We start from the raw sequence: 18,180 nt of genomic DNA, 5'->3' as shown, positions 1-18,180 counted from the left end.
TTACAGGAAAGAAAAACCCAGCCAAGTTCCAAAGCAGCCCTGCCCTGGGTGGCTGGGAGAGGACACAGGAGGAAGCGGTAGGCCTGTGCCCTGAGTGTACTGTACTGCAACCTCCAGGCCCTGGGCCTCACCTGGAATGGCTCATTCCTGGCCCACAAGGCAGAAAACGGCACTCACTCTCCTCAGGAAAGGATCTTTGGACTTGCAAGCCACACTGTAACCTCTGCCGCAGGAAGCATCCACAGGCCCCAACAGAACCCCGCAGCCTACTTGGGAAATTCACAACCACAGCCCCTCTGAGTTCACAGCATGCCCAGGACGCCCTGGCTTTGGCCCACCCTTGAAAAGGCCGAAGCCACTCTCTCCTAAGCTGGTCCTCCCTGGGGAGGTCTCACAGCCCTCGCAGGCTGTGGCCTCAGTGGAACAAGGGAATGGGAATGTCCCAGATGGGGCCAAATGCCTCTGGAGAGAAAGTAAAGACCATGTGAAAAGGGGGTGGGGTCCATCCTGAGCACTGGGAAAGTACCGCGCTCCTCTCTCAGCTCCCCTACCCTCCACACACTGCTCCTGGCCACGCTGCTGCAAGCCCACGGCTACATTCCCATATCCATCTGTGGCCGCCAGCTTTGTTAGGTCCGGCCATGGGAGGCGTTGACAGGAGACAGGAAGGTGGAAGGAGAAACGTTTTTGTGGCTTCTCGTAGGGCCTCCAGCAGTGGTGAAGGCAGTGTGACGGGCAGGGCGAGGCTGCAGATCGCACGGCCACAGCCTCGGTGGCACAGCAAGCGAGACTGAGTAAGTGTTTGACACTTCACTCCTCCTGCCCATGGCTGGTAATGGAAACCTCACCTTCCCACTTTGTTCTCAGCCCTTCTATCACCTTTGTAACCAATTCCCTGTGGTTGAAATACCTGGGTGGTTTCTGTTGCTGTAACAGTGATGTCCCTCCTCCCTGGGCCCCCATCTTTCATTCCCTGCGGACCCCAGGGGCTTGTGTGTCTGCCCGCCTAGCTACAGGGGGCACACCTGGAGCCTCACATTTAAAATTGTAACAGCAGCCGGGCGTGGTGGCTCACGCCTGTAATCCCAGCACTTTGGGAGGCCGAGGCCGGTGGATCCCCTGAGGTCAGGAGTTAGAGACCAGCCTGGCCAAGATGGTGAAACTCTGTCTCTACTAAAAATACAAAAATTAGCCAGGCATGGTGAGGTGTGCCTGTAGTCCCAGCTACTAGGGGGGCTGAGGCAGGAGGATCGCTTGATCCTGGGAGGTGGAAGTTGCAGTGAGCCAAGATCATGCCACTGCACTCCAGCCTGGGCAGCAGAGCAAGACTCCGCCTCAATGATAAATAAATAAACAAACAAACAAACAACATCTCCTGACCATACGGCCTGCCTGCATCTGCTGGCAAAGGAGCCCTGGGTCCACGGCCAGTTCATAGAGACCCATTGCTCGCTTCCCAGCCTCCCCACCAAGGAGGAGCTTCCTGGGTCTGCCTGAAGGACTCCAGTGCTGCCACAGGACACAGGCTCCATGGAGACAGGGAGTCCTCCGGGATGCCTGCACCAAGGCAAACCACCTGGCCGAGGAGCACCATTCAGCTGTGAGAGTGGCCACAGGCGGCTGGGCACAGGCTTGGTCCGTGGCACCCAGTGGAGGGGAGGAACCACACCAGCCAGCCCTGCAAAGCTCCGTCTCCACAGCGCTCCATGCTCACTGGCAGCTTCTCCTGTCCAGTGCTGGCTGCCAAGAGACATTCCGGGCTCAGCAGAGATGGGCCACCTGGGGCTCTCAGAGCTTGTTTAACAGGAGAGGGCAGCACCTTAAAACTCTCAGGAGCTACTGACAGTGTGTTTAACATGTTTTAAAAGAGAGCAATTGGGTTTGCTTTTCCTCTTCATTAACTTCATTCCTCCCCGTGGGCAGGCTCTAGCACGCCACTTCCATTCTTTCTGTATCTACTGATCAGTCAGACGACAACACAGGGGCCACCAGGGTGACCATGCACTGCCTGAAGCACAGGATACATCTCTGAAGTGTGGTTCTGGACATTCTATTATCTTTCAAGAGCAGACATCCCATCCGAATATTTTCCAATCCAGGGCAAATGGCTCCAGTGACCCAGAGGAGTACACTAGACTCTCAGTCTTTTCTGTTTTTATTTTATGATGATGATTATTTTTGAGACAGGGTCTTGCTCTGTGGCCCAGGCTAGAGTGCAGTGGCACCATCATACCTCACTGTAACCTCAAACTCCCGGGCTCAAACAATCCTCAAGGCACGTGCCACCAAGCCTGGTTGGTTTTTTTCACATTTTTTGGTAGAGATCAGGTCTCGTTATATTGCTCAAGTTGGTGTGAAACTTCTGGCTTCAAGCGATCCTCCTGCCCTGGCTTCCCAGAGCAGGGGGATTATGCCCACCCATCTTTTCTGCTTTTAAAAACCATGAAGCAAGTCATTAAAGCAACTCCCATTCTGGAAGCTCTTAATTTTTAAAAATTTCCAAATACCACATATATCAACCTCCAAATTGTTAGCAGAAACAGAAGCACTCTGGCTCTGGAGGCTGAGGCAGGAGGACGGCTTAAGCCCAGGAGGCAGGGGCTGCAGTGAGCTATGACTGTGTCATTGCACACCAGCCTGGGTGACAGAGGGAGACCCTGTCTCTTGAAAATATATATATATATATATATTTTTTTTTTTTTTTTTTTTAAGGGATAAGCAATCCTATATACCATGGGTTGGGAAACTGGGGCCTTTGGGGCAAATCTGGCCCACCGTGGATCTTTTTTTTTTTTTTTTTTTTTGAGACAGAGTCTAGCTCTGTGCCCCAGGCTGGAGTGCAGTGGCCGGATCTCAGCTCACTGCAAGCTCTGCCTCCCGGGTTCACGCCATTCTCCTGCCTCAGCCTCCTGAGTAGCTGGGACTACAGGCGCCCGCCACCTCGCCCGGCTAGTTTTTTGTATTTTTTAGTAGAGACGGGGTTTCACTGTGTTCGCCAGGATGGTCTCGATCTCCTGACCTCGTGATCCACCCATTTCGGCCTCCCAAAGTGCTGGGATTACAGGCTTGAGCCACCGTGCCTGGCCCTACCGTGGATTTTTATAAATAAAGTTTTATTGGCACACAGCCCTGTCCATTCATTGTGTATTGACTGGCTGCTTTTACAATACAACAGCAGAGCAGAGTGGCTGTGACAGAGCCTGCGGCCCACAAAGCCTAAATATCTAGCCCTTTACGGAAAACACTGGTTGGCCCCTGTATACTAGAAGTGGTTTCACACTGACTGTCTACACTTTCCCTCGGGATGGACCCACAATGAAAGCGTGAAATGGCTCAACCCAAGGGACGCAGCCAGGACAGATAAAGAAGGCAAAGGAACACACGTGGAGGGATGTGGAGGATGCCCCCGCCTGCCCCCCACCTGTGGGAGGAGACAGATGGACAGGGCACAGGGGACAGAGAGGGCCCAACTCACCTGTCGCCTGGCAGAAGAGGTGGAAGGTCCCCAGGGCTTGCACGTGCTGTGCCTGGTCACTCAGGAAGGGCGGCAGCAAGGAGACCTTCGAGCTGCTGTCGGGCCCCGCACCCGAGGCTGGCCAGGGGGTCCAGGGGGAGGAAGGCCTCCTGTCCCCCGCATGGCCCAGACAGGACAGGGAGGAGGAGCCAGGAGGAGGGAGGGGCTTAGGAGACGAGGCTGTGAGACAGAGAGGACAGAAAAGAGAGGGCACTGAGGAAGAAGTCGCCAAGAGCACGTCACAGGCCAGAGAGGGCAAAACACAGCAGGAAACGGACAGAAAAGAGTGAGCCCAGCTGTGCCGCCTGGGCCATGCAGGGGCAGGAGGCTGCACGGCCTCCGCTAAGGAATGTCTTCCCCAAATCAAGGATAGAAGCTTCTCATTTATTTGGGTACTTTCCAAATGTATACAATTCAAAGTAGAAAAATAAAAACAAGGTAAATCTTAGAAAACACAAATGTTTACACCAAAATGGTCAAATCCTATCATGCTGGAAGACGAGACTGTCCACACACGCACACAAACATCCAGAGTTTATTGCTCTTCGCCATGGAAGAAGAAGTCTCTTCCCGATGGGTATTTACAAAGCGGGGAGATGGAGTGTGAAATTCACCAGTGTTGAAGTCGTACCACCCATTCACATCTTCAGGACAGTGGCAGGAACAGCGCCGTGCACTTGAGGGTGCTGTGGTCGCAGCTCGCGGCCCCGGCCACGGAGGCTCAGTTCTGTTCCAGTGGCGGGCAGCTCAGTGAGGCTGGATGGAAAGTCCGGGCAGGCAGTGGGTATGAAATTGAAGCAAGAAGAGAAAGGAGATGTTCAAGAACCAAAGGCGCCCTTGTGAAGGTTCCATCTGTCTCACAGGAGGTTCTGACCGACAGCTGCGGGCTCCAGATTGTACCGCGCTCCCATCTCAGCTCGGGGCCAGCCTGGCTCCACTCAGCTCACCCAGCCACCTTCCCTTGCTCAAAACCCACCTCACGGACGTGGGAAGGTCCTCCTCTTCAAGAGAGTAAAAGTTAAAAAAAAGAAAAAGTAAAACAAAGTACAGAAAGAAAATCTCTCCAAAAACGACGCTTCCCTCAAGGAATAAAGTTAAAAAAAGAAAAAAGAAAAAGGTGAGTGGATTCCGGGGAGTGTGCGTGTCTACATTTCTAAAAGCAGAAAGAATCCATTTAGCAAAAGGAAGTTTATCCCTGAGAATCTTAAGCAATGTAAGCCATATTTTATGCCAAATATATAACAAAATCTGGAAGATATACATCTTCTTCTAAATATTAAAACATCTGCTTCTGTAATTAAAAAAAAAAAATGACCCAAGACATCAACACAATCAAAGCAAAATCCTAAAAAAATAATTAAGTGGAAGAAAAGGTTCGTGCCAATCTGGACAACAGGCGATAAGTTACCAATCTGATAAACTAAAACGTCATTTCCAATCTGGAATTAAATTATCTTTTAGTGGCTGCTACAGGGAGGGGAAGCTGAAGGGATGCTCTTCTCAGCCAACAGAGGTCCAGCCATGTTTCCCCCACTACAGAAAGGGCTCAGGAACTCTGTGCCGCCCCCGGGCCTTCTTCAAGTACTCCGACTGACTGCAGAACACGAGACCGGGATGCAATGCTTGTCATTTTTCCAAAAGGACAAAGAGAAACCAAGTCACAGGCTCAACCCAAGAGAAAATAGACAAGAGGACTGAGGTTGTCTGCACGATGGGGGCTAACCTACGCAGCACTGCACGAGACTTGGATACTGAACAGGAGAAACACAAAACACTCCAGGCCTGGACACGTCGCAGCCGGGGCGCCGGCGGGGACGCACAGCCGGCCTCAGTCTCCATCTGCATCTGAGTCCGCGAACTTCAGCTCACACTTGACGTCGAAGGGCTTGTCCCTGGCGGAAAGGTCGTCGATCCTCTGTGAGTCCTCCCTGTCCGTGGGGACTTTGCTGGTGATGGTGTCTTGCTCAGTCTCATAGCCAGTGTCCAGGGCTGGCTTGGGGTGCTCCCCATTCTGCTGGGAGAAGCTTCCTGGCTCCACTAACGTCTCCTTCAGGCTCTGCTCACGGTCACAAAAATCTGACTTGGGCTTCTTCTTCCCGATCAGCAGGGCCGAGCGGAATTTCAAGCACTGTCTGGGCAGGTATCCCTTATAGCAGTTGTAGAAAAAGAGGCAGAGGAAGAGAACAAAGAAGAAGAGGAAGAGGGACATGAGGAGGCGGTTATCGCTGGACTTAAGATACATGGTTTTCTCCGAGTGGAGCTGGGGGACCGTGTTGATGACAATCTTTGGTTCACAGGATGTGCTGGTGGGCACAGGCTTGGGAGGAAGGGTGATGGCCCCGGAGGAGGTGGCCTGCACGGCTGGGGTCGGGGGAGAAGACCCTTGGGTGGATGCCACCAACACTTTGGTGGCAATCCTACTACCTTCTGTCTGAACAACTGACAAGGTGGGGGCCACCACGGGCTTTGGAACCACCTTCACTTCCAGGACGTGCTTGGCGACTACTTGGAAGACCGTCTTGTTCTTAACCCTCTCCTCTGACAGGCACTGGTACACCCCACTGTCTCCTTCTGATAAGTTGAAGATGAGCAAGTTTTTTCTGCCCATAAGACCGTACTTGGGGCTCTCGGCCTTCAACACGCCATTCTGGAACTTCCAAAACACCCGGGCCAGGTTGGACTTTTGGGAGCATTTCAGTTCCGCTGTGCCACCGTGCTTGAAAAAATGCTGCCGGTAACTTCCTTTACTTTTATCTGGAACATCAAAATAAACGTGCACAGCGTCAACAATCCCCATTTGCTATTTAACAACTTCTTTAAAATACCCACAAGATGATGCAAGAGTTTCACCCACTGGAGCAACATGGAATCTTCCAGAACAACTAAGGAGATAAAGACATGCGTGACCAAAAAGCAAAGATGAGCCCTGGATGACAGCCCATAGGGACAAAGAAATCAGAGGCAGCTCTGAGCAGCAGAAATCGCATTTCTCACCCGTGTCCCAGAAGAAAACGCGCCAGGCCGGGGAGGCTGAGCAGAGGCCAGTTCTGTGCCTAGTGTCACTCTCTGAATCAGACACGAGATGCTTCTGCTAGTGGCTACAAGGAAGGCTGACCTTTCAGTGTATCTCAGCACTCTCCTCCTGCCTAAACTTTTTCTTTTTTTTTTTTTTTCTTGAAACAGGGTCTGGTTCTGTTGCCCAGGCTGGAGTGCAGTGGTGCAATCACAGCTCACTGCAGCCTCAACCTCCCCAGTTCAAGGGATCTTCCCACCTCAGTCTCCAGAGTAGCTGGGACTACAGGTGTCTACCTCCAGGTCTGGCTAATTTTTGTATTTTTTGTAGAGACAGGGTCTCACCACATTGCCCAGGGTGGTCCTGAACTCATGAGCTCAAGTGATCCTCCTGCTTCAGACTCCCAAAATGCTGGATTCCAGGCGTGAGCCACTGTGCCCGGCCAGCTTTTCTTTTCTTTTTAGAGTCTGGGTCTCACTTAGTCACCCAGGCTGGAGTGCAGTGGCATGATAAGCTCACTGCAGCCTTGAACCCCTGGGCTCAAGCAATCCTCCTGCCTCAGCCTCCCTAGTAGCTGGGACTACAGGCATGTACCGCCATGCCCAGCTGTCTAAACTTTTCTTAGTCTGATGACAGCTGTCTTGTCAGGGACAGGAGGACACAGAACCGAGGGTCAAGTCTGCCTTTAGCACCCTGGAAGGTGGCTGCTGGGGAAGGGGCGTCCTGGCCTGATGCCACCCCTCCCTCTGGGCGAGGCGCTATTTCAGACATCCACAGGCGGGTGAATCTCAGGTGGGAGCCCCAGGGGAAACACCACCCCAGCCCTTCCACTGCCTGAGGATTAATCACTCACAGGCTCCTTTCTCCCCATTTATAACAGACTTAGGTTTTGTTTAATGAGCCCCAAGCTAAGCAGAAAGAAAACAGGACCGTTTTGGAAGGAGACTGCTCCCCAGTAAACAGACACACTCTAAGTGGCTTCAAATACTCTTTTGGCAAGAAAAAAAGACAGAGAAGACCACGAGTCTGCTACAGGACACTTGACCTCTGTTCCAAGTGGAGAAAGAAAAAACAAAACACACACAAATGCCACAGAACTGAAGCACCGTGAAATGGTTCCAAGACCTCGCCACTCCCACAGGAAACAGGACGTCGAGGAGTCACTCACCCGGGCACACAGAAGCATCGCCGCTCATCTCCTGAACCAAACCCCTGCAAAACAACCGGCAGTGTTACTCACCCGCACACACGGGGACATCCCCCGGCGGCGCGTCCCACCCCGTACCTGCTGGGGCTCTCAGTCTGGTACAGAGCCACACACGTCGCTGTGGGTGGGCTCCAGGCGCAGTAGGGGTCCCGAGCCAGCACACAGTCCTCGCAGGTGCCGTGCTTCCCACAGAAGGCCAGAGGGGCCTGGACCACGCCCGAGTTAGAGCCAGCATAGACGAACCTCCTGCCCTGCGTGTGTGAGACACAGGAGAACTAGCATCAGGCAAGCAGGCACCAGTGTGTGGGAAGCAGCCAGAGTGCACCATCAGGGCACGCTGCAGTAAGGAGGAGAGCTACTCAGAACAGAGGCGAACAAGGCAGGTCTGCGACCTTCCGGCAGAATACACGCGCTACATCAGGGCTCACTGGGCCTTAGATCCAAATCCCTCTCTCCCCTGTCTGGGCACCCACTGCCCGGGTCCTGCCCTCCAGCAGAGCGCTTCTCTGCATGTGTTTCTCTTAGCCAGTGGAGAGGCTGTTCAGTCCCCACCTCCAGACCGCCTCCACGTAGAGGGGGATGCATGAGCCTGGCACTCCTGGTCATCTTCCCGGCCTCACTACAGGGGAGAAGGGGCTGCAGCCAGAGGCTGAAGCACACCACCTCGAAGCCCAACCTTATCCCTCGAGCCAGAATGTGAGCACCTATGGGCGGGGAGCCTCTTGTGAGGGTCTGGATCCAGCAGGGACCTAACATAACAGGGATGCCAAATGGACGACATGCAAAGGATGAGCAGATCGCGATACATAACATAAAAGAAGGAACAATGCCTTTGCTCTTCACGTGTCTATAAGTAAAAGGGAAGAGCTCCAGAGCAGCCACACCCACAGCAGAGGGCAGGTGAGACTCTCCACCTTCTGGGACACTTGGCTCCCAGGGACACCAGCTTCAGGCCAATCCCATCAGCCCACCTGGCACCAGCAGTGCCCAGCACACAGGCATCCAAGGCTGCTGACTGCTTTTGAATGGAACTCAGCTGGAAGGAGGGTGCCCCACACTGCACCCACCTGAAGCTCAGGGGCATGCAACAGACCTGGAGGTGGCCCGTGGAGTGTGCTGTCTAGCCTCTGCCCAGGGCATCTGCCTCGACAGCCTGGGAACACCTTTTGGTTAACAATACAAGATTCTCAAATTTACACACGACTTAGTGGTTTACAGTCAGATGAAACATGACCTTCATCCTCAGAGGATACGCTGGGAGTCAACTTCAGAGTATGGCTGGAAGATCACAGGCCCTGATGCCAACACAGAAGGCCCCAGGCCACACACCCGGCTGTGCGGGCACAGACCCACCAGAGAAAGGGAAAGCTTCCAAGGATGGAAACTGTGACAATACACAGCAGAGGGAACCTGGCCCGGCACCGGCCTTACAGCAGCAGCAGCAGCAGCAGAGACCTGGGCAGATGAGGCCACGTGCGCACCACGTTTGTGGGCAGGATTGAGGATGATACCTCGGATCACAGTTCGGGCACCACGCAGCTTGTGGAGTGGCGGAAACGTTCTCTGGCAGCAAAGCCAAGCTGGGTAACTTCCAAGGGACAGCTGGTCCTGCTGGGTCCCGTGGGGGACACCTGCGAGGTGGCGTGGACACCATGCAGTGCAGAGCAGGGTGCCCTGGATGGCCAAGCAGGGCATCGAGGGTGGCTGTGGAGGGTGGGGTGGGCTGTGGGAGCAAGACCCATCCCAAGGGGATCCAGACCACCTCCTGCACCCTGCAGGAGACTCAGCCCCAACTTCCGCTTCTCCCGGATCGGGCTGGGCTGGAGCCCAAATGAAACTGAGCTGTAAAAACTAAACGATGCCACATGGAGACCAAGGGATGACTGTGGAAGGGAAGAGGGGACAGGGAAGGAGGAACTGGCCATCAGGACAGCCAGCTTTAACTGCCGCAGGTAGGACCCACTGGTGGATGTGGATGCCAATGGGTGGGAGGAGAACAGGGCATTTCTGTAGCCTCCAAGTCTATCCCTGCAAATAAGCATGAATGACTATGGGGGTTTCCCGCATGCCTCCCCAGGGGGTGGGGCTCACTCTCCCCGACCCGTCAGTGTGGACTACATGCCCTGACACACTCGGCATGGAAAGAGATGGTGATGACTTGGACCGAATGACCGAGGTCACCGCGCTGGTGTGAGTCATACAGATGCCACATCCCCAGAAAGCGCCTTCTTTGGTACTCCCCGTAAAACCACGACCCCAAGATAATCACAAGAAAACACCAGACACGCCACAAAACACTGGACCACTCCTCTCCAGGAGTGCTGAAGTCAGGGAGGCAGGAACAGAGCAGAAGCCGAGGAGATGCAGTGTCCAGTGCAACCCGGGGTACTGAGCCAGGAAGGTGGGGGGTGGAAGGTGAGAGGGTCCAGGGTCTGGGGTTCAGGTAACGCACTGCACCATGACAGCACCTTGGCTCAGATAAATGCACACCGGTTATGTGAGACATCACACATGCGGAGCTGGGTGGGGGCACTCAAGATCCTTCTGCACAATCATCAAAACTCATGCGTAAATTTAAAATTATTTCAAGACAAAAAATTTTTTAAAGGCAAAGAAAAAAACCTGACCAGGCACCTGGCAGCATGAGTGAGGCACACTGAGAGCAAGCCTGTCCTGTGTACTCCTGCTCGTCGACGCCCCCTGCCTCCCACTTCCCTAGGCCTGAGGATTGTCCCAGTGCAGGCAGCTCTCATGCTCCCATCTCGGTCCCTGCTGCTGTGTGTGCACATCGGACCCTGAGGGCAGGTTGGAGTGACGGTGGACGTGATCAGAGGCAACCAAGCTGTCCAAGTGCCTTCCTTGCCCTCTGCCACACTAGCAGCTCAGCATCCCAAGGAGTCCTGGTGAAAATACAGACACAGCCAACTCAGTGGGGTCAAGCAAACTCAGTGGGGTCAAGCAACTCAGAGAGGGTCAAGCAAACTGCGTCTGCTATGTGCACCCAAGGAGCGGAAAGCAAGGACTTGAGGTATCCACACACCCACGTTCACAGCAGCACTGTTCACAGGAGCCAGAAGGTGGGAGCAACCATGTCCATCAAGGGATGAACGCGTACACAAAATGTGGTCTTCACATACGACAGAGGAGTATGCAGCTTTGGAACACCCTGACCCCTGAGACAGCAGGGAGGAACCTCGAGGACAGTATGTTAAGTGAAATAAGCCAGTCACAAAAGGATAAATACTGTGTGATTCCACTTATATAAGGTACCCAGACAGAAACAGAAAGCAAAATGGCGGCTGCCCAGGGCTGGAGCAGGGGAGAATGAAGAGTTTGTATTTCATGGGTAAAAAGCTTCTGTTTGGGAAGATGAAAAGCGCCGTGCAGACAGACAGTGGTGATGGCTGCAAAACGACGTGAATGTTCTTAATGCCAATGACGTGCACAATGAAAAATGGTTACGACAGCAAGTTTCATCTGATGTGTATTTACCAAAATAAAAAGCAAAACCTCATGCTTGTCATGGGGGAGAGGAGGTGAGGGTGGAGGAACAGCGCATCTCCCTAGCCGTAGGACAGGGGGAGGGCGTGGCACTGGCCGTTTCTTTGTTTGCTGATCACCCTGAGAGAGCCTGATGGGGAGGGGGGCACAGTCTTCTTACCACTGAACAGCCGTTTCCTGCTGCCATGGCCATGGAGCTGGGCCTTGCACCCCCACCTGGAGGCTACTGGGGCCCAAGGAGAAGGCACAGGACCCCACGGCAGGCAGGATGCATTTCTGCCTGTCCAGGCAACTAAGCCACATCCCCACCAATGGACGCTCCTACAGAGAGAGGCGGGTCGGGTGGTCCAGCAGGACCAGCAAGCGCTTCCCCCAAACCCACTGGCTCCTCCTCCTGGGTGCGAGGCTCCCTGTGTGGCCGACTGCCCTGGTGTGGCCACGTGACCGAGTCCTGGGAGATGGCAGGTGGGCACTGACCCGTAACCGCCTCTATGCGGCCCTCCTCTCCCTACCCCCTTCTGCCTTTGAGGATCAGTGCCCATGTGCTCTGGAAGCCTCCACCAGCCCAGGTCCCTAAGTGACCCTTGGAACAGCGTGTCATTCTCACAAATGTCCACACCAGGGGCCCAATCTTTATTCTAACGAGAAGTCCACATTTTAGAGACGTTACAGATGCCTGCCCAGTCTGGCTGAGGCCACTGAACAGCACGATGGCCCCAGAACAGCTTCTGGGTCCCCTCCTTTCAACAATGAGGCTGGGGCGAGGCCCTGGGGGTGGCCTGTGGCTAAAGCATCAACCCTTCAAATCTCCAGGGCCCCCTGTGTGTGCTGGAGACCGAGAGGCTAAACAGATGCCAGAACCCGGTGGCTTCTGACTCCCTCAGGCTACTTCGTTCTCTTTTCCTTTCAGATTTGAGGGAGAACTCTCCATTAGCAGAGGAGGGAAGTCAAAGGGCCCAGGCTCCCAAGCTTTGTGGACACAGGGGAGGGAAGAGGACGGAAGACCTGGAGGGGCGTTTGCAAGTACGCACCTGCTGAGGGTAGGTATCTTACCTGGCCGGACAGGGCCCCCTTCCTCTGCCCGTTGCTCCCGGCTGAGGGAGGAGGGGCCTGACTGGGCCTGGACCCCACAAGATGGGTGGAGGTCCCGGCAGGAGCCAGGGCCAGAGAGGCAGCCCCCTAAAGGCCAGCGTAGATGTCCACCCAACCCTGCCAAGGGCTGCTTGGGAGTATTGCAGGCCGGACCCGAGAGTCTCAGCCACAGGCGGACACAGCTTTACAGATGAGACGAACCACTTCTCTTGCGGATTTTCCACGCTGACGAGTCAGCTGTATCACTATCATATCCCACAGATGCAGTCTGCACACCCCCCAAGCTCAGGTCACAAAAAAGTGTCTTCATGGAGCACTGCCCACCTCTCCACAGCCTGTAAACCTGCACCAACAACTCAATGACAGTCCAGCAACTTCGAAGAGAAAGTCCCATCTCCCCAGGTCTGCCTTCCTGCCTCCCCCAATTCAGATCCCACAGCTCACGGAATGGCTTTGTGTCAAAGTCTGAAGGTTGGCTCATCCAGGGCAGACTGACAGAGGGGCCTGCCTAGGAGCCCGACCCCAGCTTGGTAACTCTCCTGTCACCTAGAATCAAAGTCACCGAGCCGGGAAGCCCCCCATCCGGCTGCCTGCATCACTTTACCTTCTTTGAAGACAGCAGCAGGGTCTGGACCGGCTCAAAGTCCTGGAAGAGCTGGGTCTCCTCGATGATGTGAACAGCATGCTCGAGGCTGATGGCTTTGTGCAGAGCTCCCCGGTCTGCAGGGTCAAAGCTACAGGTCAGTGACACTAACCCAGACACAGAAACCAAGGACAGTGACCACAGCAGCAAACTTCACACTCTTCACTCTCAAGTCATTCCCTCCACAAGATACTTAGGAAACAATGATGATTTCACATTAGAAACAAAAAAAGGAAAAGCCTTTGGCAAAATAAACACCCGGAAACCCAAGTGTTACGGGTGATTCTGGTTTTTTGCCAAGGAAAATAAACTGTTCCACTGTTGACCCCAATAATCCTCATAGGCTGGGTGCCACATGAGGCAGCTCCCACGCTCCACCAGCCCTTGGGGTGTCACTGGTAAGGGCCCTAGGCAGGCGGTGAGGGCAGGGGGCATGTGAGGTCGGCTGGGAGGCTCCGAGGGCAGGCCACAATGCACTGCCAGCCACTGTGGCTCCTGGCCCCTGTCCCTGTTCCAGAAGTGCTTATTTCAGAGTCCACATGCCAGGGCACATCTAAAACCTGGCTCCTCAGCCAGGAAGCAGGGACGTGGTCTTCTGCCAGCAGTTAGGAAACGCCAGGCTGACGCCTCCTCCCAGGTGGCTCACACCTGCCCCCTGCACGGGCATTGCCCCAACTCCTCAGCGGCCAGTACTCCTCTGCACCAGCCCAGCCGCAGGCCAGGACTTGCATTTTTATTTCTAACAAGTATCCCCAGCAGCCTGGTGGTCCCAGATCTGAAACCTACCTGGTGTGGTGACTTCTCAGAAATCTTTTTACGTTCCCACAAACCTCCCGGGTTACCTCGAAGGAGGCAACAGAACTACTCCCAAAAGAATAATTGGATTTGCCCATTTTCCTACCAAAGGACACAGATGTGCTGTCACTGTCAAGCCTGCCAAGCCCTTGGAACCCACCTGTGCTGACAAACATGACATCATAGACAGTCCCATCCAGGGCCTGGGTCCGGTCCACCACGATCTGGGTGTAGTTCACATCTTTCTTGATTAACCTGGGCCTGTTGTCTATTGGGGTCACCGAGTCATCCATCAAAGGGTGGTCTTTGACGAACTGCAGCGTCTTGTCTGGCAAATTCAAGGAGCTGGTGTAGTTGGCTGCCCGTGCCTCACTGTCGATGCACTGTAGGGAGGAAATCCCCCACTGTTAACGTGCTCGTGCTCCCACCACCCAACGGGTGCTTCCACACAAGCAGCCAACGCAGGCGGGCTGCAAAACCTGGAAACCACACAATACATTCCTTGAAATGAGGGTAGCGGTGAATAACTACTATGCGGAAAGGTGGCCTCTCCCCAGCCGGCAGAGGACACAGTTATAAAACCCATCTGCGAGAGAGAACTGCACTCACGATACATACTCAGGAAAGGAATTTTCATCTATTTGTAAGTGAAAAACACTGATTGAGCTTTTGAAATTGAAAAACAGAACACTGATTTGCAGCTTTCTCATGAAAAGAATGCTAAACATGGCTAAAACCAGGCCAATCTTAAATGGTATAAGAGCCCAAGGGATTATTTTTTCCTGTTCTAGCTCCCTGATGTGTGTAAATCAAAATTTGTGACCACGAGTGAACACATTTTACTAAGCTATGCACAGAAGGAGCCATGATGGTGTCAGGGACAGCGGCCCTTGGGCTGCAGTGAGCTCTGAGGGCCAGGTCACAGCCCCACAGAGGGCTGCGCACATGTCTGCCACACCCATTTCACCATGTGAGGGAGGGAATCGGCCTGGAAATTCCCAATGTCTACATAAAGTTCACTATATTTAGGAGAAAAAAATGTTTGACTCCTGTTGACTAGTGGATGGTGCAGAGGCCTTTGCCAAGGAATCACGTGTTTCTCTGTAAGAAACTGAAAATGAAACAGGCCTAATTGTTACGCAACATCAATTGTGCAAAACAGCTGCCCCAGCCTTCTTGTTTGTGCAATAGTGTAGCAACGGCTGTTACATAACACGCAAAAGGGAAGAAGGATGAGCTGTGCTCATCGGCCGTCCTAGTCCCAATGCTGAGAGCCGTGGCGTGGCCAAGTACCCAGTCCCTGGGCAGGCCCCACTGTCTGTACCGGATTCCATGCCCTGGGCCTTGAAGGGAAAGCATGGCCCGCCCCCAATGCCCCAGCTCACCGCTCCAGGCCGCGGCTTGGGGACCGGGCCGTTGTAGCGCACCCACTTGGTGTGGGACTGCTCCACCGTGGCGCTCTGCATGTATTTCCCGTGGGAGAAGACCTCCTCGGCTGTGGACAGGTTGTAGGCGCACACTGCCGACAGCCCCACGTTGTTCCTGGGGAGGGGAAAGAGGTGACGGGACCGCCTGGCGGGCATCGAGGCAGCAAGGAGGGAGACTCCACCCAGAGCACTTACAGCTGTGGGGTGAAGAGTGCGTAGAACACAGGCACCTTCAGGCCCGGGGACCTGAGCACGAAGACGTCCCGCAGCACGTTGAAGACCAAGCTGCTGTCTGGCCGGGAGCAGATGAGTCGGGCTTTCAGGAAGGAGGTCCATTTCTTCTGCAAGGTCCTCAGGCCGCCCTGGTCCCCCTAAAACCCCAACAACAAGACGTGGTGGGCCGAGAGCAGATCCCCTGTGGGCAGGCACTAAGGTGAGAGGTGCACCCCTCCATGGCCCAGCACAGCGCAGCTGTGCCCGACTGAAACAAAGCTCGGACAACAGGGCACAGAGGTCGCAATTATGTGTGTGGCCTGCAGCACCGCATCCAGGTTCCAGCTTGGATCCCAGAATGCTCCCGGGTTAACACACAAAACAAAAAGGACAAAAGCCCTCTCATTGAAAGCTCCTTTGACCGTCCATGCCTACCTGTGCCCAGCACTCAGTCCTGCAACCGCAGAGGTGCTGCCGCGCTCACACACTTCCAACTGCCAAGGCCCCTGGCATTGTGTGACTTTCCTGACCCAGGACCCATCAATGAACACGCTCTGGGTGGGGCAGGTGGCAGCAGCCTCCTTCCAGGGGACAGCCACCGGCCCTGCAGCCTATCTTGGGCAAATATATGAACCTTCCTCCATTTGAGGGAACAGAGCCTTCACTTCCTTTCTACCCAAAGTATCTGCTAAAGTGCTTTGAGCCTACTAAGTTCTTTATAAACGCTTTTCAGGGATCCAATGACCAAGACACAATTATAAACTACGCACGAGTGTGTGTGGTCTGGAGAGAAATACTGAAATCACAAAACCTGAGTGCAGAAGAATATGAGAGAGAAGCAGCCTTACTTATTTTGGACACAGGGAAAATGTTCCCTCTTCATCTCTGCTGTGTGACTACAGGAGCCCAAATTCTCTTTTTGATAAAAGGACTTCATTTTCCTCCTTGATGTTTTAGCAAAGAATAATTTCCAGTGCATTTCTCATCAGGGGTTTCATTTGGCTTTCAGGTCATGGGCAGCAGGTGAAGCGTTCATGTGTGCCTGGGCGGTAGGCAGGAGCTGTGGGGGCTAAGCTCAAACCACCCCAGTCCAGGAGTTCAAACAATCGTGGGGGGAAAAAAGGGATCAGTGGGGACGACGGCAGTGTGCCTACGACTTGCAGAGACTTGTGAGGGGTCAGGGTGGCTGCACTGTGCATCGCTGGATCTGCTCACTGATCCTGCTGCAAACACTCAGTGCTGGGTAATAAGTCAAGGTCAAGGCAAGTCTGATCCTTGGCTTCCCAATGGCAGGGGAGGGCTCGAGTCCCCTGGCCAGTGCTGCTCTGAGGGCATTCTGAGCACTTCGCACACCTGCCAAGAGCCCTGGAACTGCAGCACCCTCCCCATCTCAAGGGGCACTGGCTTGCCCCCGACACTCACACTGTTGATAGGATGGTTTCCTGGTCTGCGAGACAGGAGCATGGCAGCCATGGCTAGGGGATAGCTGGAAGATATGGTCAGTGAGCCCTGGCTACAGAAGGCCTGGGCAGGTAGCAAAGCAGGAGGTGGATACTCAGGTGTGTGCATCACCCACCTTCTTCCTTATGCAATGGTTGTTAAGGGAACGGCGTCGAAAGCACTCACTTTTGTGCGCCATAAGCATGAACGGAACCCTGCTTCTCTGATGTCTTTATGGTCATCACTAGATGAGAAAGGGCCATGCAGGAACTGTCTACCCATTTCCACGAGAGATGAATGGCTACCTGCTCTGAGATGAGCGCCCGGCCAGGGACATGGTGGCTGTGTCTCATGTGGCTTCCCCCAGCTCCCGAGGCCTGTCAATCCACCTCCCAGAAACTGCCACTGAGCAACCTTGAGATTTCCTAGAATCAAGCCCACAGCTGCTCTCCTGCACGGAGCGCTGTGCCTACAGTGTGTCATTTTAAAGGCAATCCCCCTCTACTTTTTAGATACTGAAAGATTTGTGTTTTGACAAACTTTGGTATTGGATCTCTCTTCTTAATCTTAAGCCGTCGGTTACTGTTTCACTCTTAGGTAGATTAAGAGACAAATGGTGAAATTCCAACAGACTCTGGTGAATACATTTCACAAAGCCTTGCTTTTTATAAGCTGGGGAGGTTTGAAGAGGGTGCGTTAAAAGACAGAACCCCCTGAGAACAGGAGGCTAATGAGTCACACATGGGGGCCAGCACTCCCTCGGTCCCCATAACCACCAGAAATAAGATCCACTGAGAGCCGCATCTGAGGCCCAAGGGAATAAAGTGCTAGGGAAAGTGACATTTCAGACGAAGGTCAGGAGCCACCCATCATCCAGGCACACTACTGCCATGGCAGGGGCCAAGTGAAGCCAGAGTGCCTGGCACTCACCTTGCACACTCTTGCTATCCGTGGGATCAGCACCCTGAACACAAACTCGTACTCCACAGACACCTCTGTGAAGAAGAAGTAGACCCTGTCATCCTCGCCGTCGGGGCTGTCTGGGCTTTTTCGAATCACGTCGGCAAACACAAAACTAGGCTCTGCAGAGAGAGGACAGTGATTATCCCGGAACACAGAGCTAGGGGCCTGCCTGTACCCGCGAGGTCACGAGGCCAGCCTGCACTGCCTTGGGGGCCTGAGGGCTTCCCTGCAAGGATGTCTGGAGTGTGCACATGCCACAGCCCAAGCAGAAACTCCAGGGTCCGCGGATGATGACAGCACGGAGCCCACAGGGTGCCTTACCCCCACCTCCTCGGCCTCAGAGAGGTGCCCCCGGTGGTGGTTCTGCAGCGC

At 54.0% G+C, this 18,180-nt stretch overlaps 1 protein-coding gene across 13 annotated transcripts in view; it reads right to left on the bottom strand.

Annotated features, from left to right (window-relative positions):
- LOC105498809 (semaphorin 4D) overlaps window positions 1–18,180 on the bottom strand; it is a 139,917-nt gene that overhangs the window by 16,458 nt on the left and 105,279 nt on the right. For 7 of the 13 annotated variants that reach the window (XM_011771162.3, XM_011771163.3, XM_071077569.1 and 4 more), the window contains 8 exons: window positions 17,776–17,927; window positions 15,388–15,563; window positions 15,151–15,307; window positions 13,926–14,148; window positions 12,932–13,047; window positions 7,813–7,985; window positions 7,696–7,739; window positions 3,878–6,268 (listed from right to left, as the gene is read on the bottom strand). In XM_011771162.3, coding sequence (XP_011769464.2) covers window positions 5,343–6,268; window positions 7,696–7,739; window positions 7,813–7,985; window positions 12,932–13,047; window positions 13,926–14,148; window positions 15,151–15,307; window positions 15,388–15,563; window positions 17,776–17,927 — 1,967 coding nt within the window. In that variant the 3' untranslated portion in view covers window positions 3,878–5,342. Of the gene's footprint in view, window positions 1–3,475; window positions 3,695–3,877; window positions 6,269–7,695; window positions 7,740–7,812; window positions 7,986–12,931; window positions 13,048–13,925; window positions 14,149–15,150; window positions 15,308–15,387; window positions 15,564–17,775; window positions 17,928–18,180 lie in introns of those variants that run through there. The other 6 variants (XM_071077573.1, XM_071077574.1, XM_071077575.1 and 3 more) reach the window with 2 other exon arrangements.

The sequence above is a fragment of the Macaca nemestrina genome, chromosome 14 (assembly GCF_043159975.1).
Source record: "Macaca nemestrina isolate mMacNem1 chromosome 14, mMacNem.hap1, whole genome shotgun sequence".
Lineage (NCBI taxonomy): Eukaryota > Metazoa > Chordata > Mammalia > Primates > Cercopithecidae > Macaca > Macaca nemestrina.
The sequence above is the reverse complement of the archived record's forward strand: the minus strand, read 5'-3'. Positions and strand labels throughout refer to the sequence as shown.